At 34.0% G+C, this 22,806-nt stretch overlaps 1 protein-coding gene across 2 annotated transcripts in view; it reads left to right on the forward strand.

Moving 5' to 3' along the window:
* Reph (Regulator of eph expression) overlaps positions 1–22,806 on the forward strand; it is a 48,708-nt gene that overhangs the window by 15,481 nt on the left and 10,421 nt on the right. For both annotated transcript variants that reach the window (XM_081990257.1, XM_081990256.1), the window contains 3 exons: positions 18,558–18,771; positions 18,824–18,956; positions 21,421–21,633. In XM_081990257.1, coding sequence (XP_081846383.1) covers positions 18,572–18,771; positions 18,824–18,956; positions 21,421–21,633 — 546 coding nt within the window. In that variant the 5' untranslated portion in view covers positions 18,558–18,571. The remainder of the gene's footprint in view (positions 1–18,557; positions 18,772–18,823; positions 18,957–21,420; positions 21,634–22,806) is intronic.

Here is a 22,806-nt window from a genome sequence, read left to right on the forward strand (position 1 = left end):
TGTCAAGATAATCGAGTTACAAGCTGTCAAAATTGCAATAATACAGGTTTCATTGAATTTAGTGCAATTAGGAATTTGCAATAAAATAACTGTGTTGTTTGACAACTATTCCAAAAAAGGCTTCTATACTATAACTTTGCAGACGATACCGATTACTAAGTAGTAAAACTACCAGACAGATAAAATTCAAATCACTAATTGAACTTTTAAGTGTCTTTTGAAAGAGTTTTGGTTACGCTTCTAACGGTTTTTATGGTCAAACTGATTAACAGAGTAATTAAAGGTGATAAATTTTAACAAAGCTGCATTAAAAGAAAACAGAAACGGCGATAAATTCAGCTAAGACTAATCAAGTCGACCAAGATTAATCTGATAGTTAATTTATACGATTAGGTAACTTGGTCGCAAACAATGCCCGTAGAAATAAGCATGCAAACTGCATATGAATTTTATTGTTACTTGTGTTCTTTAATTATTCGTTTTGGCTGTAAGTTATGTAGATTAAATGATAACGGCTTGACTATTTTTAATATTGTGTAGATACTTGCCGGGGGGATTAATTCCACTTTTTCTGCACTGTTGCATGCAAAACATTATTAACGACTCGTATAAATGCTTAACCCTTTTTACTACAAAAAATTGTTTTGTTGCATACATTGCGACACTTTTTGTTTTTGAATCTGTTTTCTTTTTTAGGTTTAAATTTATATGAAGCTTTCACAAGTTCTGTACTTTGGAATCTGGAATTTTCGTGTATATCCAAGACATCCGCGCTCTCCAGACTTAATACCTATAGATTTTGTATCAAGTTACATAAAAACTCACTCACTGTTCTCACAAAATTGATATTTCAGTAAAACCTGGAAACTTTTCTGGAGAGGGGGCAAATGTCATAAATAGACACGATAACAAAGTTGAGAGAGTCAGTCCAAAGAGTCTGAAACAGGATTCATTTTCCATAAACCCAAAAATGACAATTTTTAACGAATTGTTTCTTCATTCAAGCTGACACAAAAAAACAATATGAAAAAAGCTTGAAATAAAAGCGAATCAGCAAGATACAGCATATGAAAAACTTGATGAAGAAAAATTGATTAAGTTAAGTTAAAAATTAAGAAAAATCACATTGGGAGATATAAGAATAATACTCAAAAAGTGAAAATCTAAATGTTAAGAATAAATTTAGTAACAACCCAAAAAAATTTGAAAATTGTCATTTAAAATTTGGCAAAAATCAAAGTAAAATGGGATTAGGGTCCCGAACGATTTCAAATATGGAATTTTCTAAATTTTCTGTAGGAAATAACTGGTAAGAAGAAAACACCTTTTAGAGAAAAAAATAAATCTTGTTTTGATTTGTTATAAGTAATTTTGAAACTTTATATTTTTTTGAAATTATTTTTGGAACAAAAAAAAATATACGGAGATAACTAAACCTAATTTCTTAACTTAAAAGTTTTTGAGATATTTGAGACGCCAAGTACCGTCGATAATCTACAGAGTGATCTAATAACCTTAAAAAATTGAATCAAAGTTTGAACTGCAAAAAATACAGTACTAAGGACAGTGGGTGACAAAATTGTCCATAAACTCACTTGTAATCATCTAATCGCAGTTTTAAGTACATTTTTGGAATCCTTATTAAATTTCCTATCCGATAACCTAAAAAAATACTGAACAAATTGGTACAGTTAGGGATAAAAACGCAGTCAAATTTCGAACTACAAAAAACACGGTTTAAAGGACAGTGGGTGGCAAAATTGTCCATAAAACTCACTTCCAGTCATCAAATCGCACTTTTAAGCACATTTTTGGAATTCTTATTAAATTTCCTATCCGACAACCTAAAACATACTGAACAATTGCGTACAGTAAGGGATAAAAACGCTGTCAAATTTCGCACCACAAAAAACACGGTTTAAAGGACAGTGGGTGACAAAATTGTCCATAAAACTCACTTCCAGTCATCAAATCGTAGTTTTAAGCACATTTTTGGAATCCTTATTAAATTTCCTATCCGATAACCTAAAATAATTCTGAACAATTGGGTACAGTAAGGGATAAAAACGCTGTCAAATTTCGAACTACAAAAAACACGGTTTAAAGGACCGTGGGTGACAAAATTGTCCATAAAACTCACTTGGAGTCATCAAATCGCAGTTTTAAGCTCATTTTTGGAATCCGTATTAAATTTCCTATCCGATAACCTAAAAAAATACTGAACAAATTGGTACAGTTAGGGATAAAAACGCTGTCAAATTTCGCACTACAAAAAACACGGTTAAAAGGACAGTGGGTTACAAAATTGTCCATAAAACTCACTTAGAGTCATCAAATCGCAGTTTAAAGCACATTTTTGAAATCCTTATAAAATTTCCTATCCTATAACCTAAAAAAATACTGAAAAATTAGGCACAGTAAGGGATAAAAACGCTGTCAAATTTCGCACTACAAAAAACACGGTTTAAAGGACAGTGGGTGACAAAATTGTCCATAAAACTCACTTAGAGTCATCGTATCGCAATTTTAGGCACATTTTTGGAATTCTTATTAAATTTCCTATCCTATAACCTAAAAAAATACTGAAAAATTGGGTACAGTAAAGAATAAAAGCGCTGTCAAATTTCGAAATACAAAAAACACAGTTTAAAGGACAGTGGGTGACAAAATTGTCCATAAAACTCACTTCCAGTCATCAAATCGCAGTTTTAAGCACATTTATGAAATTCCTATTAAATTTCCTGTCCGATAACCTAAAAAAATACTGAACCATTGGGTACAGTAAGGGATAAAAACGCAGTCAAATTTCGAACTACAAAAAACACGGTTAAAAGGACAGTGGGTGACAAAATTGTCCATAAAACTCACTTAGAGTCATCGTATCGCAATTTTAAGCACATTTTTGAAATTGCTATTAAATTTCCTATCCGATAACCTAAAAAGATACTGAACCATTGGGTATAGTAAGGGATAAAAACGATGTTAAAAGTTTAAAGGACAGTGGGTGACAAAATTGTCCATAAAACTCACTTCCAGTCATCAAATCGCAGTTTTAAGAAAATTTTTTTAAAATCCTTATGAAATTTTCCATCCTATAACCTAAAAAAATGCTGAAAAATTGGGTAGAGTAAAGAATAGAAACGCTGTCAAAATTCAAAATACAAAAAACACGGTTTAAAGGACAGTGGGTGACAAAATTGTCCAGAAAACTCACTTCCAGTCATCAAATCGTAGTTTTAAGCACATTTTTGGAATACTCATTAAATTTCCTATCCGATAACCTAAAAAAATATTGAACAAATGGGTACAGTAAGGGATAAAAACGCTGTCAAATTTCGAACTACAAAAACACAGTTTAAAGGACAGTGGGTTACAAAATTGTCCATAAAACTCACTTAGAGTCATCGTATCGCAATTTTAAGCACATTTTTGGATTTCTTATTAAATTTTCTATCCGAAAACTTAAAAAAATACTGAACCATTGGGTACAGTAAGGGATAAAAACGATGTTAAAAGTTTAAAGGACAGTAGGTGACAAAATTGTCCATAAATCTCACTTCCGGTCATCAAATCGCAGTTTTAAGCACATTTTTAAAATCCTTATGAAATTTCCTATTCTATAACCTAAAAAAATACTGAAAAATTGGGTACAGTCAGGGATAAAAACGTTGTCAAATTTCGAAATACAAAAAACACGGTTTAAAGGACAGTGGGTTACAAAATTGTTCATAAAACTCACTTTTAGTCATCAAATCGCAGTTTTAAGCACATTTTTAAAATCCTTATGAAATTTCCTATCCTATAACCTAAAAAAATACTGAAAAATTGGGTACAGTAAAGAATAAAAACGCTGTCAAAATTCGAAATACAAAAAACACGGTTTAAAGGACAGTGGGTGACAAAATTGTTCATAAAACTCACTTCCAGGCATCAAATCGCAGTTTTAAGTACATTTTTAAAATCCTTATGAAATTTCTTATCGGAAAACGTAAAAAAATACTGAACAAATGGGTACAGTAAGGCATAAAAACGCTGTCAAAATGATTTGTGCAAATACTGCACATTTTGACTTCATCATAGTATTTGATAGTAGCTTACAGAGTTAATTTGAGACTTTGTCAACTGTATATATTTGTCGATTATTTTTAAAAGCGGAAAGTTACACAGGAAATTAATTACCATTTAAATTGGAACGTATGATTGTCAAAAATATTAATAATAATCTGCCGAGAGATATTCAACAATGACATAATACCCCCTGTTGTAGTTGACGGGTCAACAACTGCTCTTATCAGTCATAACATTGTTTGTTCTAGCTGGGGTTTTTAATAACACACAATACATTCGCTACGATTATAGTAATTTACTATTATTTAAAATGTCCCAGATATGAGAATTTATTGTGTAGGAATTGTATGTGAACCCCTCTCTATATATTTATCAGATGGGTGATAATTGTTGCGGTTGTATTTTCCATTCTCTCTTCGCCTCTGGCAGATTTACCACCAGATGAACAAGTTATGGGAAAAACCCCTAATAAAAATTGTTTTAATATATGGCGTTATCATTCGAGTGGTGTACCAAAATTATGTTTTATCGCTTAAACACATAAGCTTTAACAAACAACTACATGTTAGTTTAGCGTACAAATTGTTAAACAAGAATCAATTTGGTGGATGATTATTGCTTGCTTTTTCCTGCTACATTTCTTTGGTTATAATAATATGTTAAGTAGTGTCAAAGTAGGAGAGTACTATTGCTGATTATGGTGCAGTATAATAGAATAAAATGGATCAACTTAACGTTTTGTGATTGGTCAAAAAGCTGCTTTTTTTCATTTATGACTCACTTTTTTTTTTTCACCCACTGTCCTTTAAACCGTGTTTTTTGTATTTTGAATTTTGACAGCGTTTTTATTCTTTACTGTACCCAATTTTTCAGTATTTTTTTAGGTTATAGGATAGGAAATTTCATAAGGATTTTAAAAATGTGCTTAAAACTGCGATTTGATGACTGGAAGTGAGTTTTATGGACAATTTTGTAACCCACTGTCCTTTAAACCGTGTTTTTTGTATTTTGAATTTTGACAGCGCTTTTATTCTTTACTGTACCCAATTTTTCAGTATTTTTTTAGGTTATAAGATAGGAATTTTTATAAGGATTTTAAAAATGTGCTTAAAACTGCGATTTGATGACTGGAAGTGAGTTTTATGGACAATTTTGTAACCCACTGTCCTTTAAACCGTGTTTTTTGTATTTTGAATTTTGACAGCGCTTTTATTCTTTACTGTACCCAATTTTTCAGTATTTTTTTAGGTTATAGGATTGGACACTTCATAAGGATTTTAAAAATGTGCTTAAAACTGCGATTTGATGACTGGAAGTGAGTTTTATGGACAATTTTGTAACCCACTGTCCTTTAAACCGTGTTTTTTGTATTTTGAATTTTGACAGCGCTTTTATTCTTTACTGTACCCAATTTTTCAGTATTTTTTTAGGTTATAAGATAGGAAATTTCATAAGGATTTTAAAAATGTGCTTAAAACTGCGATTTGATGACTGGAAGTGAGTTTTATGGACAATTTTGTAACCCACTGTCCTTTAAACCGTGTTTTTTGTATTTTGAATTTTGACAGCGCTTTTATTCTTTACTGTACCCAATTTTTCAGTATTTTTTTAGGTTATAAGATAGGAAATTTCATAAGGATTTTAAAAATGTGCTTAAAACTGCGATTTGATGACTGGAAGTGAGATTTATGGACAATTTTGTAACCCACTGTCCTTTAAACCGTGTTTTTTGTATTTTGAAATTTTTGGTCACATGACAATATTGCATATTAAAACCCTTTTAAGGTTTAAATTTTATTCTTAAACTTGTTAAATTGTTTTAATGACAACTATGCATGCATTATAAATTTTTTTAAAAAAATTACAGTTTTTGGTCACGTGACTAAAATTTAGTTAATTGTAGGATCACGTGACCTTATTTAAAATTGAAAAATTTCTCGAAAGTTCATTATTGTGTCCTTAAATTAAAATTTTCCAAATTATTTCAATAATTCAAATTTCCGGTCACGTGACTAAAAATTCGCTTTAACCGTTACCGAAATGAAATTCAGTTGATCAAATGATCACGTGACCTTATTATTTCGATGACCCGATTCGCGAGCAAGTGTAATATAATCACGTGACCATGCAAAAACTGATACTAAAGCTGAAAAATCAATGAAATGAACTAATTAACTTTCTAGTCACGTGGCATTGAAATTATGATGAATGATGAAAATATTGAATTTTGAAACAGTCACGTGACTTTATGAAACTGAAATTTTCATTCATGATAAAAAAAATATTAATTTTTAAAGTTTGTCAAGTTTTTGAAGTATCAGTTCAGCAAGATTTATATGATAATAAAAAAAATTAAAAAATAAAATTAAATATTTTTGATTCTATATTACTACCTTACAGGGTTGCCAGATTAGGGAATTTTCCCTAAAAAGTTAGGGATTTTTTTCCTAGAGAGGAATAACTGGGGATTTTAAGTTTGACACTTACTACTCGAAATTCCCCGCTCTTTTGGGTACAGTTTGAGTTTATGAGAAGCGCACTCTACCTCTTCAAATTCTGTGAAATATTAATGTTTTTTTCATAAAACCTCTATCTTGACAAACGAAAACACAAGTTTTATGCTACATTTTGACGTTTAAACGAACTTCCTAACTGTCACAGGAACCAAGTTAAGCATTGTCAAATTGTGACATCTTTAATAAGATTGTTCATTTGCACTGCTCTATTTCCTGGCAAATATCTCGATAATTTATGATTTTTAAAGAAAAATTGTATTCAGGTAAAATAAAGTAAAAAACGTGAGGGGATTTGTCAGTTACCTCCATCGGGCGCGTCCCTATTGGAATTAGGGGAAGCTCACTGGGTCTGCAAGCCAGCAGATTCAGAGGGTAGTGGGGAAATAAAATACCCACCGTGAAACAAAAACTGACCTGGTCCTCCAAGTTGGGGGTTAAGGCATTAGACTGGTTCTCTAATACTTGGAAAAACATAAACAAAGCCTCGGAGCATCGGATGGATCACTTGGACGACGAACTAAGCAAAGAAAATGGACGATGAATTTTGCCACATGGAATGTACAGGGTGTTAGACAAAAAATTGACATTATTGCCGCAGAAACTAAGGAAAGGAAAATCGACTTAGTAGCCTTGACTGAAACCAAGAAAAAAGGAAAAGGCACCGGATTTGTCGGAGACTTTGTCCATATATTTACCGGAGTGTCAAAAGAAAAGAGAGCAGCGAGAGGAGTATCAATACTAATAAGGAAAGACTGGAGGAATAAAATAAGTAACTGGGAAGCTGTTGATGAAAACATTCTAATACTTAACCTAAAACTACAGGGTCATAACATAACCATCATCGCAGCCTATTCACCATCAGATGATGAAAGAGCCGATATTAAGCAGGAATTCTACGAAAAATTAGATGAAATACTTACAGACATCGGGCAAAATAGAGAAATTGTGATGCTGGGTGACTTCAATGGAAGAACGGGAAAACAACTTAACAATCAAACTGTGGGGCCTTATGGAGAGGAAACAATCAACGATAACGGCCAAAGACTCATTCACCTTTGCGAGACTCACAATCTAAAAATCAATAATGGTTTCTTTAAGCATAAAAATATCCATCGCTATACATGGATACAGAGTACTCGAAACCTTAAGTCAATTATTGACTACATCATCAGCCAACAAAAAACAAATTTGCAAATTAACGATGTGAGAGTCCTAAGAGGAAGCACCTGCGGATCAGATCACTATTTAGTAAAAGCCAAGATAAGGCTACATTTTCGAAAAACTAGAAACCATCAAGAAGATCAAAGTAATAGTACGGCAACCATGGAGACAATTAACACACCAAAATACAACTTTGACAGTCTTAAGGATGAGAGCACAGTATTTCTTTATCAGAGACGACTCGACAGTAAACTCCTCAGTCCTGAAGAACACACGTTTGGCGAAGTCTATGAGAACATTATAGGGTCTCTGACAGAAGGCACACAAGAGTCAATAGGAGTAAAGAAGAACAGCACCAACAAGAAACATTGGTGGAATGGGGAGATAGAGACAATGGTTCAAGAAAAAAAACAAAAATATCTGAAATGGCTAACTACAAAAAATGAAGAAGACCTTGAAGGGTACAAATATATCAAAAGGCAACTAAGAGTGCAAATTAACAGAGCAAAAAACGAGTCTTGGGATAGGAAGTGTGAAGAAATTAACAGCTATATAGGAGGAAGAAAATGTTCAGAAGTATGGAAATTTATATCAACTGTCAAGAACCCAGGAAAAGACGGGGCGAACATTCAAGTGATTAAACCCGAAGAATGGTTAAAACACTACAAAGACCTACTTCAGGAATCTAGACAAGAATATTTAACTGAGTCTCCAAGACACTTCAATGTGCAAGGAGAGGAAGTTGAGGTATCGGAGGAAACAGTGAGAAAAGCTGTTATGAACCTTAAACCAGGTAAATCTAGCGGTCCAGAAGGAATATATTCCGAAATGTTAAAATATGGAACTCGAAAGCTCTTTAGAAATTTAACAGTTATTATTAATAAATGCTTGAACGGACATTCCGTCCCTAAGGAATGGAAAATGGCTCTCATCTCCTCCATTCACAAAAAAGGAAATAAACTGGACTGCAATAACTATCGGGGCATCTCGGTTACAAGCACATTGAGCAGACTGTATGGTAGAATTTTACGTGATCTCATTGAAGAGGATTATAAAGGAAAAGAAGAGGAAGAACAATGCGGTTTCAGAGCAGGAAGATCATGTACAGACAACGTGTTTACTCTAAAACAAGTTATAGAGAAGAGAACTGCTAGAAACTTGGAAACGCACCTAGCATTTGTTGACCTACAAAAAGCCTACGATACAGTCCCAGTATCAAAACTATGGAGGGTCTTAGAGCAATCCAACATTAATCACACCTACGTAACAGCCCTTAAAGAACTATATAGGGAATCAAAATCAAGAATTAGGGTAGGCAAATGTGTCACTGAAGAGCTTATGGTGAATAAAGGATTGCGTCAAGGATGCTGTGTCTCTCCCACTCTTTTTAAAATATACATAGCGATGGCACTAAAAAACTGGAAAAGAAAGGTCCAGGGAATGGGAATAGAAATTGATGATAGTTGCTTGTTTACCCTACAGTTCGCAGACGACCAAGTCATAGTAGCCAATGATAAAGAGGATGTGCAGTACATGATGCGAAAGCTAATAGAGGAATACAGAGAATGGGGCTTAACAGTCAACATAGCCAAGACAAAGTATCTATGTGTGGGAACTCAGGACGGAAATTTGGAACTGGACAATGGCCAAGAAATCCTTCAGTGTCAGGAATATGAATATCTGGGCATTACATTCGACAACACAGGAACAGATGTAAAAGAAATCGGAAAGCGAATAGTCAAAGCCAAAAAAGTAATCGGAGCTCTGAATGGAATCCTATGGAGCAAAGAAATAACCAAGAAGCGGAAATTTAATATCTATGAGGCAATGGTAAAAAGCACCCTCCTATATGGATCAGAAACCTGGAGAATTTCAGATAGACACAAGAAAAGAGTTGAGGCAGTTGAAATGGATGCAATTAGGAGATCGATGCGCATTTCACGAAGAGAAAGAATAAGAAACGACATCATAAAACAACGGATGGGAATAGAAGACGCAATAACACAGGATATCGAAAACAAGCAACTTACGTGGTACGGACACGTGGAAAGAATGTCAAATACCCGATGGCCTAAAAGAGTACTTCATTGGCAACCAACAGGCAGAAGAAAACGAGGAAGGCCAAAACAGGAGTGGCAGAAAACCATGCATAAATGCATGAGTGAGAGAAATCTAACACCTGAAGATTGTGAAGACCGAAGAGGCTGGAAATTAGGTGTCGGACAACGTCGAAAGACGTTCTAAACCGGCCTATATATATATATAAAATAAAGTAAAAACTGGAAGCTACACTTTGACGTCTAACCAAACCTCCTAGCTGTCATATAAACCAAGTTAGGAGCTGTCAAATTGTGACACCTTCAATATATCTAGTACAGTTACACTGTTGTGCTTCTAGTACAGTTACACTGTTAGGTTTTGACGTTTGAACGACATTTCTAGCTGTCATAATAGCCAAGTTAGCACGAGTCAAATAAAAACAGCGGTCATCTTTAAAAAAAAAAAACAGAAGTTACTGTCACCTTTCTTTTTAAAGGAAATGGAGAGAAAAACAAAAAGACTTTTAAATAAGACACAACAGTGTTGTAGCCCGGATTTCTCAGTTATTAGTGTTTTTTTCATAAAAACTCTGTCTTGACAATAAAGAACAGAAGTTTTAAGCTACATTCTGACGTTTAAACGAATCTCTTAGCTGTCATAGGAACCAAGTTGAGCACTGTCAAATTGTGACATATCTAAAAAAAAATGTTCACTTGCTTTGTTCTCTTTCCGATCAAATATCTCAGTTATTTGAAATTTTTGAAAGAAAATTGTATTCAGGTAAACGAGAGACAAAATTACGAGCTACATTTTGACGGTAAAACGAATCTTTTAGCTGTCATAGTAACCAAGTTACAGCACGTGTCAAATGGGGACACCTGTCATCTTTAGAGAAAAAGAAAAATAGTGGTAGATTGAAGGAAACGGAGAAATATAGGTCAAATACTACTAAAATTTAGGAATAAGAAGTTATAATCTTTAAAAATAATATTTTTTGGTTGGGAAAAGTGAGTGGACAAATCTGACAACCCTGATTATTGATGAGTTTTGAGAACTTTTTAAATTTGTTAGCTTAAGAAATTCTAGAGATTAAAAAAAAAAAATTAGTTCAATGGTAACTTTATTAAAATTTATGGTTCTGACATTACCTACATCAATAATATCAGAATCAAAATTCAAACCTCTTTTCAGATCTTTTTGCTTTAATATTATTAAAAATTAATAGCAGGAATTGTTAATTCATTTAAGATTTATCATTTGTAGGTATATTTCTATCAATTTGGCAAAAATGGAAAGACCAAAGATGTGTAGTTGCTATTAAATTACCCACATGGTTTACATTAACTGGTACGTCTGGTATCGGATTTAAACAGATGTGGTAGTCTTTAATGCCATTATTTTACAAGTAATCGAAATGGAAAACAAGACAGGTTTAGAAGTTCTAAAGCAAGCTCGAAATACTCATTACGTCCACTTTAATCGACTAGTAAAGGTAGGTTTTGCTATTAGTAATCGTCATCGTCATCGCACAGGTGTGCTGAGCCCGAAAACGATCGTTTTAAAAATAGTTTTTTGGCATTAAACTTACGTACATACTACTTGAGTAATGTCAAACAACAATTAATAAGAAAAGTAGACCAGAACGTGGAGGTGAACGAACTTGAGGCAAACATTTCTCTGCCACTTAAAAACGTTATTTCTTTGCCAAATTGAAAAACACACAGCAATTTCGCGTGTGGGCGATTAAAAGTTGGCTAAACCTTTTTTAAATCTTAAAATAATATGTATTTAGTGAAGCTATATACAGGATCGTCCAGTTTTAAATGTCAATAATTTGCCATTTGTTAAGTTGAAATGCATTTATGTCATTTTTTTTTTAAATTTCAGTTTAAAAAATCTTTTCTTTTTGTCAAACTGTTAGACCGTTTTTCGGAGCAATTTTGATCAAATTTGGAACTTATGAAATTAATACTCATTATGTGATGTTAATGACTTTTTTCAAAATTGTCCAGTGGCGTACAGAAAGATGGTTTTCCTTTTTCCGCCGCCTTATTTTCTACGTCACTGGATATTTTTCAAAAATTACAGTTAAAAAAAAAAGACCTAAAACCCAACCCAACTTAAATATTGTCTTGGAAACGGTGAAAATTGACTTAACGAGCTTAAAAATTGTTTTTGTAACCAGTTTTCATAGTTTCCAAACAGATTGAAAGCTTTTAATCTTGAAAATTGACTTTGAAACGATAAAAATTGACTTGAGAGGCTTAAAAACTGTCTTTGTAGTCAGTTGTCATAGTTTTCAGATAAATTGAAAGACTTTAGTATTGAAAATTGACTTAGAAACCAGTAAATTGACTTTGAAACGATGAAAATTCACTTGAGAGGCTTAAAAATTGTCTTTGTAATCAGTTTTCATAGTTTTCAAACAAATTGAAATAGTTTAGTCTTGAAAATTGACTTAGAAACCAATAAATTGCCTCTGAAACGATGAGAATTTACTTGAAAGGCTTAAAAATTGTCTTTGTAACCAAATTTCATAGTTTCCAAATAAATTGAAAGCTTTTAGTCTTGAAAATTGACTTTGAAACGATAAAAATTGACTTGAGAGGCTTAAAAACTGTCTTTGTAGTAAGTCGTCATAGTTTTCAGATAAATTGAAATACTTTAGTATTGAAAATTGACTTAGAAACCAGTAAATTGACTTTGAAACGATGAAAATTCACTTGAGAGGCTTAAAAATTGTCTTTGTAATCAGTTTTCATAGTTTTCAAACAAATTGAAATAGTTTAGTCTTGAAAATTGACTTAGAAACCAATAAATTGACTCTGAAGCGATGAAAATTTACTTGAGAGGCTTAAAAATTGTCTTTGTAACCAGTTTTCATAGTTTTCAAACAAATTGAAAGCTTTTAGTATTGAAAATTGACTTTGAAACGATAAAAATTGACTTGTAGACATAAAAAATACTTTTTCTAGGATTTTCGACTACAAATTCACACATTTAAACTTTGAAAATTGACAATCGTTTTCAATGTTCAAATGTTTTTGGAAACTCACGTTTTTTTTTTTGTTCACGTGACTAAAAATTCGCATTAAACTCTAAATTGAAATTCTTCATCGCTTTCAGAGTTGGTCGAATAATCACGTGACCTTATTATAAATTAAAAAATCCTTGAAATATCAATTTTATCCTTGAAATTCAAAATTGAAACGTGACTTTTTAAATAGAGTATTAATTTTTTTAAAAAACTTACATTTCCGGTCACGTGATGAAAAGTTCGCTTTAAATGTTTCTAAATTGAAATTATTCATCACTTTTAGAGCTTTTTTCTAATAATCACGTGACCTTATTATAAATTAAAAAATCCTTGAAATTTCAATTTTTTCCTTGAAATTCAAAATTGACACGTGACTTTTTAAATACAGTATTTTTTTTTTTTAAATTTACATTTCCGGTCACGTGACTGAAAGTTCGCTTTAAATGTTTCTAAATTAAAATTCTTCATCACTTTGAAAGTTTTTCGAATAATCACGTGACCTTATTAAAAATTAAAAAATCCTTGAAATTTCAATATTTTTCCTTGAAATTCAAAATTGAAACGTGACTTTTTAAATAGAGTATTAATTTTTTTAAAAAACTTACATTTCCGGTCACGTGATGAAAGTTCGCTTTAAATGTTTCTAAATTGAAATTTTTCATCACTTTTAGAGTTTTTCGATTGATCACGTGACCTTATTAAAAATTCAAAAATCCTTGAAATTTCAATTTTTTACTTGAAATTCAAAATTGAAACGTGACTTTTTAAATACAGTATTAATTTTTTTAAAAAACTCAAGTTTCCGGTCACATGACTAAAAATTCGCCTAAGTTGGTCGAATAATCAATAGTGCTCTTATTATTTCGATGACTCTATTGTAGAGCCAGTATAATAATCACGTGACCTTAAAATTACCAGTTTTCTAATTTACTAGCTACAGTTAAATTCTCCGTGGTGCTAATAGTAACAAAAATACAACGAGTGTTAAAAAATATGTGATTTTATGGTGAAGGAACTTTGACGCCCTCTAGCGGCCAAACGGAATGATCAATCAACTCATGGGGGGATATTTTTGGAAAGCTTGAAATCTGCTCTATCTTTTGTTTTCTATGACATTTTGCCGTAACTTGTCAAATAAGGGAGTTATTTAGGGTCAAAGCAGCGTCACAATACAAAAAGGGGACCAAATTGACACATTTCTAATATCACCCTGTAGCTCTCTCTTTGCTAGTTCACCCTTTTTTACCCTTTTATCGAATTAAAAAGTATAAAAAGTTATGTCCATATTTAAAAAAGAAGGTTAATGATGGCTTAGAAAATCCGAAAAGTGAAATCTCCTGTATGTCTTAAGATTTAGTATAATTTCAATAGTGTGCAGCAAATTTGAACAACCCTGTATAGGGTGGCCCAGAGATGGTGTTACCACAATATTTTTTTTCCTGAAAATGAAAATATCATAGAAACATAATATACAGGGTGTCAAATTTAATTTTTTTTAGAATTGATAACAGATTTTGAATTTCAACTCTCTTTGATGGGTTCAATTGGAAGTTTTGGTAGTCTGTAGGACACAGTGACAATGTTAGGTGCGCCACTGACTCCTAATTTGTGAAAATTCAGTTTTAGCCCCACGTTTGTTAGTAAAAATAAAATCTGTTTAAATACAAAAAGTAGGTACATACAACAGATGTACCATAACTGTTTTAGTTTGTTTTGGAGAGATGGTGCTGTTTTGTTGTTTGTTTATCAAATCAAATCGGTGTTTTCCAAATGATGCGGCATTAATGGGGCTGTTCCTAGATTTGGAAACTCCATTTGTACATTCTAACTCATTGAGTTGAGTACAGATGTCACCAGATGTTGCACAACAACTATTTAGTTTATTGTCGTTCTGAGTCAAAATGGAATTTTATTTCATTTCAAATATGTGAATTTTCGGTGTATTATATCAATATAAAACATGTCACGTTTGGGGGTATTGTTTGGTATATTTCAATTTAGCGAAAACTGTTCCTATTTGAAGCGCTACAAAATAAAACGCGACTCTAAAAGGATTCTCATTTCCGCAAAGCCGATTAGACGACCGCAGCCCAACTCCCTGGAAAACTGTAAGGATTTCCATCAACGATAATTTGAATGTAATCGCATTCCTTCTAATGAACTAAAAGGGAGGAAAGTTTTCTGCGCCGACGACTATTAGAAGGTCTTCAGCAATCATCGTTATCTATTTTACACGATTTCATCTCTGGTTGTTTTCAAACAATCCTCCCTTAGACTGGATGGTCTCGGTTCGTTTAAATTAGCCGAAAACTGTCAAATTTGATGACAAGTTAAGCGGCACTGGTGCCAGAGTTGGGTTTGAGAAATGTTGAAAAGAAGTTTTACCGGAAAACGGTTTTATTATTGAAACCGACCAGGATGGTCTCAGTTTGGTTAAATTAGTCGAAAGTTGTCAAATTTGATGACAAGTTAAAAGGCACTGTTGCCAAAAAAAACAACTGGCAATCCAAACTTTAACACCGCTTTTCTCCCTGACTATACCAAATTTTGTAGTGTTCTTTCAGGTTTTTGGATAGGAAATTTAATGTGGATTCCAAAAATGTGCTTAAAACTGTCATTTTCTCACTCTAAATGTGTTTGACAAGCGATTTTGTCTCTGACTGTCCTTTCAAATTGTGTTTCTGGCTGTTCAAACTTTGACACCGCTTTTCTCCCTGACTATACCAAATTTTGTAGTGTTCTTTCAGGTTATTGGATAGGAAATTTAGTGAGGATTCTAAAAATGTGCTTTAAACAGTCATTTTCTCACTCCAAGTTTGTTTTAAAGGGGATAGTGCCCCTGACTGTTCTTTCAAACTGTGTTTTTGGCAGTTCAAACTTTAACACCGCTTTTCTCCCTGACTGTACTAAATTTTGTAGTGATTTTTCAAGTCATTGAAAGGGAAATTTAATGAGGTTTCCAAAAATATGCTTAAAACTGTCATTTTCTCACTCCAAATGTGTTCGACAAGAGATTTTGTCTCTGACTGTCCTTTCAAATTGTGTTTCTGGCTGTTCAAATTTTGACACCGCTTTTCTCCCTGACTATACCAAATTGTGTAGTGTTCTTTCAGGTTATTGAATAGGAAATTTAATGGGAATTCCAAAAATGTGCTTAAAACTGTCATTTTCTCACTCCAAATGTGTTTGACAAGCGATTTTGTCTCTGACTGTCCTTTCAAATTGTGTTTCTGGCTGTTCAAATTTTGACACCGCTTTTCTCCCTGACTATACCAAATTTTTTAGTGTTCTTTCAGGTTATTGGATAGGAAATTTAATAGGGATTCCAAAAATGGTCTTAAAACTGTCATTTTCTCACTCCAAGTGGGTTTTACCAGCGATTTTATCCCTGACTGTCCTTTCATACTGTGTTTCTGGCATTTTAAACTTTAACACCTCTTTTCTCCCTGACTGTACTAAATTTTGTAGTGTTTTTTCAGGTTATTGGATAGGAAATTTAGTGAGGATTCCAAAAATGTGCTTAAAACTATCATTTTCTCACTCCAAGTGGATTTTACAGGCCATTTTGTTTGTAAAACGCACAGTTAAAGCCAACATGTCACTTTGACACGGTACATCGAATTTCGGAAGCAAAGCTGTACAAAACATTTTTCAGGGCCTATTTAAAGGCCTACTATATGCCACACTAAAAATGTACTATTTGTGAGATATTTACGGTCAAAATGGATTCTTGTCCTTCACAGGATAATGCACAGTAGGTAAGTGTTTTTGACTCTTTCAAACCCTCAAAACTTGGTTATTTCAAATGGAACACCCTGTATATTTTAGGGTCGTTGAATTCAGCTTTTCAAGGACTATTTAAAAACCTACCTACGAAATAATCGATTATTTTTATCATAAAAAAAGAATTTTCTTCAAAAACGGTGGATTTTTTGAAAAATTACCAAAAATGATTTTTGATGTAAAAAACTCTATTTTTTCTTTGGCGTAAAAGTAAGAGGCAAAACAAGACCGGTAATTTATGTAAAATCGGTTATTTGTATCATAAAATGCCATTTTTTTTTTCAAAAATGGTCGTTAATCCCCATACTTAGACACGAATTTGTGGTATACATTTCATAGACCGGTCGTTCGTATTTGCTATGTTTACCACGTTGATTTAGGTTCATGGACAAACCGAAACGGTTCTCTACTCGGTTTCAAGTTCACCTTTAATAATAAAGTAAGTCGTATACGTTTGGATTTTAAAAATAAACATTACACGACACAGCTGGTTTTATAACGTGATTCAATTAGCCATTCGTTGGATTTGTTAATACTTTGTGAAATACTCAATTTTATTTGTAGGAGCGTGTTATTATAGTAGTAAAGAACGTAATTGTGTAACAGCAATACCACCTTGACCTATGGTGGCAAAAAGAGAAAAAACCCGTTTTTCCAACTTGCTGGGTAAATAATTATACCGGGTGGTTCAAATACTAGCTTTTTAGCTTTATTTTTAAATAAAATATCACTTTCAGTTTCGTAGATATTGCAGAAAAACTGTTCAAATTGGAAAATCCAGAGTGTAAACTTTTCAAACAACCTAGTTGAGTCCACTTTCATTAAGGCACATAGGAGGGTTTTAAATAGTCCCTGAAAAGCTGAATTGAACGACCCTAAAATATACAGGGTGTTCCATTTAAAATAACCAAGTTTTGAGGGTTTGAAAGAGTCACAAAAAAACACTTACTGTGCATTATCCTGTGAAGGACAAGGATCCATTTTGACCGTAAATATCTTAGAAATAGTACATTTTTAGTGTGGCATATAATAGACCTAATAGGCCCTGAAAAAATTTTTGGTTCAATAAATACTGTTTTTTTGTACATCCTTGCCCCTCTTGCAGTTTTTTCGGGTAATATTTCGTATAAATTCGATGTAAGTGACATGTTGGCTTTAACTGTGTGTGTTACAAACAAAATGACCTGTAAAATCCACTTGGAGTGAGAAAATGACAGTTTTAAGCACATTTTTGGAATCCTCATTAAATTTTCTATCCAGTAACCTAAAAAACACCACAAAATTAGGTACAGTCATGGAGAAAAGCGGTGTCAAAGTTTGAACAGCCAGAAACACAATTTTAAAGGACAGTCAGAGACAAAATTGCTTGTCAAACCCATTTGGAGTGAGAAAAAGGCTATTTTAAGCACATTTTTGGAATCCCCATTAAATTTCCTATCCAATAACCTGAAAGAACACTACAAAATTTGGTATAGTCAGGGAAAAAAGCAGTGTCAAAGTTTGAACAGCCAGAAACACAATTTGAAAGGACCCAAAACAAAAAACCCATTTGGTGTGAGAAAATGACAGTTTTAAGCTCATTTGGTTGCCTTGATGAGGAGGTGTAAGTGTCAGCTGATACTAATTCAAAACATACAAAAAAGCCACAAAGTTGATTTTCTACAGCTAGCTTTTAATCATCCATTTATCTAATAAGTTATGCCAGTAGACTTACACACTTTTCTTTTCATTAGTCGCAATATTGTGTTCTCCAAACTGTATATTGTTCTGCTTCTGGTGGTATTTTATTATTCTAGACCTCAGATAACCAGTAACAATTTTTGACAAAAGGTCAGTTGGATAATATATCATATTTAGTATTATGGTGCTCCATCACGTACAAAAACCACACCTTGCTATTGTTGAGAAAATACGAATTTTGTTTTTTAAATGGGCGAATCCAATTTTTTCAGTCGTGACGGACAGGATGTGCAGCGTCTCCCCCGCTGACACCGGCTGTTCCATGGAAAGTCCAGCTCCGGATCCTCACGATCCTCATTCTTCCGAAGAGGAACTGGAGGTGATCAACAGCAACCCCAAGTGCGAACGAGTTCCACGACCATTGAGGGCAGCGTCCGTGTGTTTGCCCGAAAAACGGAAATGGTCTCAGATCGGTGATCATCACAAGTATGTCACTTTTTTTTAAGGTGAATCTGTGATAATGTTTGTGCTGATGTAGGTATAGGCCAGAAAACGAGGAGAACATGTCGCACTTTAGTAATCTGAGCCCGCCATCTTCCTGCTCGCCATATTTGAAAATTTACGGAGATGATGGGCATGTGATAGAACATTCCGGATCTTCTGATGATGAAGTAAGTATTTAGAATTTTTCGTCTAAATTCAGAATTGTTTAAACTTAATTATTTTTTACCTTTAGAATCTTCAGCTACAATGTTTTTTAATGTAACGATTCCTACACTGTGAGCAATAATTACCGTTGCTTCTTTAGAAGATTTTTTTTTGTGTGTGTTTACAATGATTGTACTTCTGTCTGTATTTCCTTTTGCTTCAGGCACTTGCTCAAGCTCTAAAAATTCTTACAGACGTAACTGCAAGCTTGTCAAGTATGCATAATAAATTTTATGCCAGAAGCCTTTGAAACCTTCCAAGAGTGATTTAAATCTGACAAAAGCTTCTAAGATTGATTTAGAAGCGCCATCAGAAGCACCCAAAACGTCTAAGACTCTTTGAAAATGTCAGAAGCCTCTAAGAGTTATTCTAAACGGCTAGATACCATTAATAGTCCTTTCAGAATGTCAGAAGCTTTTAAAGAGTAATTTAAGAATCCTTTGACACTGTCGGTAGACACAACATCAGAAGCTTTTTTAAGAATGTTTTTTGAAGTGCCAGAAGTCTCTGAAACCTTCAACGAGTCATTTAAAATTGGCAGAAGCCTTTAAGAGTCATTTGACACTGTCAGGAGACCCAGCAAAAGCGTCTAAGAATGATTTAGAAACGCCAGAGGCCTCTGAAACTTTCCAAGAGTCATTTAAACTTGCCAGAAGCCTTTAAGAGTCCTTTGACACAGTCCGGAGACGCAGCAGAAGTCTCTAAGAATGATTTAGAAGTGGCAGAGGCCTCTGAAAGCTTCCAAGAATGATTTTAAATTAGCAGAACCCTTTAAGAGTCTTTTGACACCGACAGGATACACAACAGAAGACTTTAAGAATGATTTAGAAGTGCCAGAGGCATCTGAAACCTTCCAAGAGTCATTTAAACTTGGCAGAAGCCTTTAAGAGTCATTTGACACTGTCCGGAGACGCAGCAGAAGTCTCTAAGAATGATTTAGAAGTGGCAGAGGCCTCTGAAAGCTTCCAAGAATGATTTTAAATTAGCAGAACCCTTTAAGAGTCTTTTGACACTGACAGGAGACACAGCAGAAGACTTTAAGAATGATTTAGAGGTGGCAGAGGCATCTGAAACCTTCCAAGAGTCATTTAAACTTGGCAGAAGCCTTTAAGAGTCATTTGACACTGTCCGGAGACGCAGCAGAAGTCTCTAAGAATGATTTAGAAGTGGCAGAGGCATCTGAAACCTTCCAAGAGTCATTTAAACTTGGCAGAAGCCTTTAAGAGTCATTTGACACTGTCCGGAGACGCAGCAGAAGTCTCTAAGAATGATTTAGAAGTGGCAGAGGCATCTGAAACCTTCCAAGAGTCATTTAAACTTGGCAGAAGCCTTTAAGAGTCATTTGACACTGTCAGGAGACCCAGCAAAAGCGTCTAAGAATGATTTAGAAACGCCAGAGGCCTCTGAAACTTTCCAAGAGTCATTTAAACTTGCCAGAAGCCTTTAAGAGTCCTTTGACACAGTCCGGAGACGCAGCAGAAGTCTCTAAGAATGATTTAGAAGTGGCAGAGGCATCTGAAACCTTCCAAGAGTCATTTAAACTTGGCAGAAGCCTTTAAGAGTCATTTGACACTGTCCGGAGACGCAGCAGAAGTCTCTAAGAATGATTTAGAAGTGGCAGAGGCCTCTGAAAGCTTCCAAGAATGATTTTAAATTAGCAGAACCCTTTAAGAGTCTTTTGACACTGACAGGAGACACAGCAGAAGACTTTAAGAATGATTTAGAGGTGGCAGAGGCATCTGAAACCTTCCAAGAGTCATTTAAACTTGCCAGAAGCCTTTAAGAATCCTTTGACACTGACAGGAAACACAGCAGAAGACTTTAAGAATGATTTAGAAGTGCCAGAGGCATCTGAAACCTTCCAAGAGTCATTTAAACTTGCCAGAAGCCTTTAAGAATCCTTTGACACTGATAGGAAACACATCAGAAGACTTTAAGAATGATTTAGAAGCGCCAGAGGCATCTGAAACCTTCCAAGAGTCATTTACAATTGGTACAAGCCTTTAAGAGTCCTTTGACACAGTCCGGAGACGCAGCAGAAGTCTCTAAGAATGATTTAGAAGCACCAGAGGCATCTGAAACTTTCCAATAGTCATTTAAACTTTACAGAACCCTTTAAAAGTCATTTGACACTGTCAGGAGATACAGCAGAAGTCTCTAAGAATTATTTAGAAGTGGCAGAGGCCCCTGAAAGCTTCAAAGAGTCATTTAAAATTGGCAGAACCATTTAAGAGTCATTTGACACTGTCAGGAGATACAGCAGAAGTCTCTACGAATGATTTAGAAGTGGCAGAGGCATCTGAAACCTTCCAAGAGTCATTTGTCGCACTGGCTTTTTCCTGTTTTTGTATAAAAACAAAACTCAATATAAAACTGTACGAAAAATTCACAAAACTATTAAGATTATTCCGTATTTGTTTTTTTCAGGTCCACAATCTGTTAGGTAGTAGAGCAACCCCAGTGAGATTCAGAACATCACCACCTTTAGAGGCTGTGAAACCGGGCAAAAGGACTGTGGCGATGAAGGGCAGTCCACCGGCAAAGTTAGTACATTACGAAGTTTCACCCCGAAAACGGTCCAGACATGTGAGACATTCGCATTTGCAACGGCCGTATCTGGATTTCGAAAAAATGCAGCAGGTAAACGAAAAAGCTGTAATACCGAGAAAAAAATCCGGGGCGGCAAACAATGCGGCCTCCCCAAAAAAAAAAAGATAAAAAAGAAAGTTCCCCGGATCTGAAAAACCCGGGTCATTTCAGCGCGAAGTCATATCGCGATTTCGAGTGCTCGAAAAATATTTGAAGTAGGCAGAACGCGTTTTTCAGCACTTTTCACCGGATAATGACAAAAAAGATACAAAACAACCGCGCGCAACGGATTAAAACTGCACTGGCGGGACTATCTTGGCGCTTTTATTTATTTTTTTTCAGAGACCGCCGACTGAAATTCTCAAAGCGGGAAATTTAATTTAACTCGTCATCTTAATTATAACACGTTTTGCGTAGAAAAAAAATTAATTTTTAATTCGCTGTTTTGTGTAAAAATCCTAATTTGAATACCAGAAGAAGTGTAACTGTAAATTTCTATGGTTCTTCATGATAAACTAAGTACCTCAAAACTTTGATTATCTGTAGTTCGGCTGTTTGTTGAAGTACAGCAATGGTGCACCACTCAAAGAATAGCTTTTTTTCTCCTCTTTCCAGTGGTGTGCTCCAAAGTTATCTTGCTGAATGAAAAATGAAAATGAAAGTTGTTAGAGTTTGATCACCCTGTATGCAGTTTCAGTGGGAATTTGTCGATCTAAAGCACAGATTCAGTTTTGTTGACCTTTTTTACGCAATTTTCATCTTTTGCATTTTTTCCGTATCTCTACTAGTTTAGGAGATATTCTCAAACTCTACTACTTTGGGAACCAGTTTTCTTTTTAAAAGTATCTCAAAATTTTGACTGTCTGTAGCTCGGCTGTTTGTTACTAAGTACAGTAATGGTGAACCACTAAAAAAATCTCTTTTTTTCTCCTCTTTCCAGTGGTGTACTCCCAAATTACGATTTTGTGTACAGGGTGAGTTAAGTTAAGTGAATGTTGTTAGAGTTTAATCACCCTGTATGCAGTTTTGAGGGAAAATTGTCGGTTTAAAGTGCAGATTTAGCTTTCTTGACGTTTTTTACGCAATTTTTGTCCTTTGTACTTTTTCCGGATCTCTGCTAGGTTAGGAGATATTCTACAAAAATTTGAATTTTTTTTTTAAATTTTTAATTTGAAAAGCAAAAGCTCCATTTTCTTTAAAAAGTTTCAAAAATTTGACTGTCTG

The sequence above is a fragment of the Ips typographus genome, linkage group LG11 (assembly GCF_016097725.1).
Source record: "Ips typographus isolate SLU linkage group LG11, UJ_Ityp_2.0, whole genome shotgun sequence".
NCBI classification, from domain to species: Eukaryota; Metazoa; Arthropoda; class Insecta; order Coleoptera; family Curculionidae; genus Ips; species Ips typographus.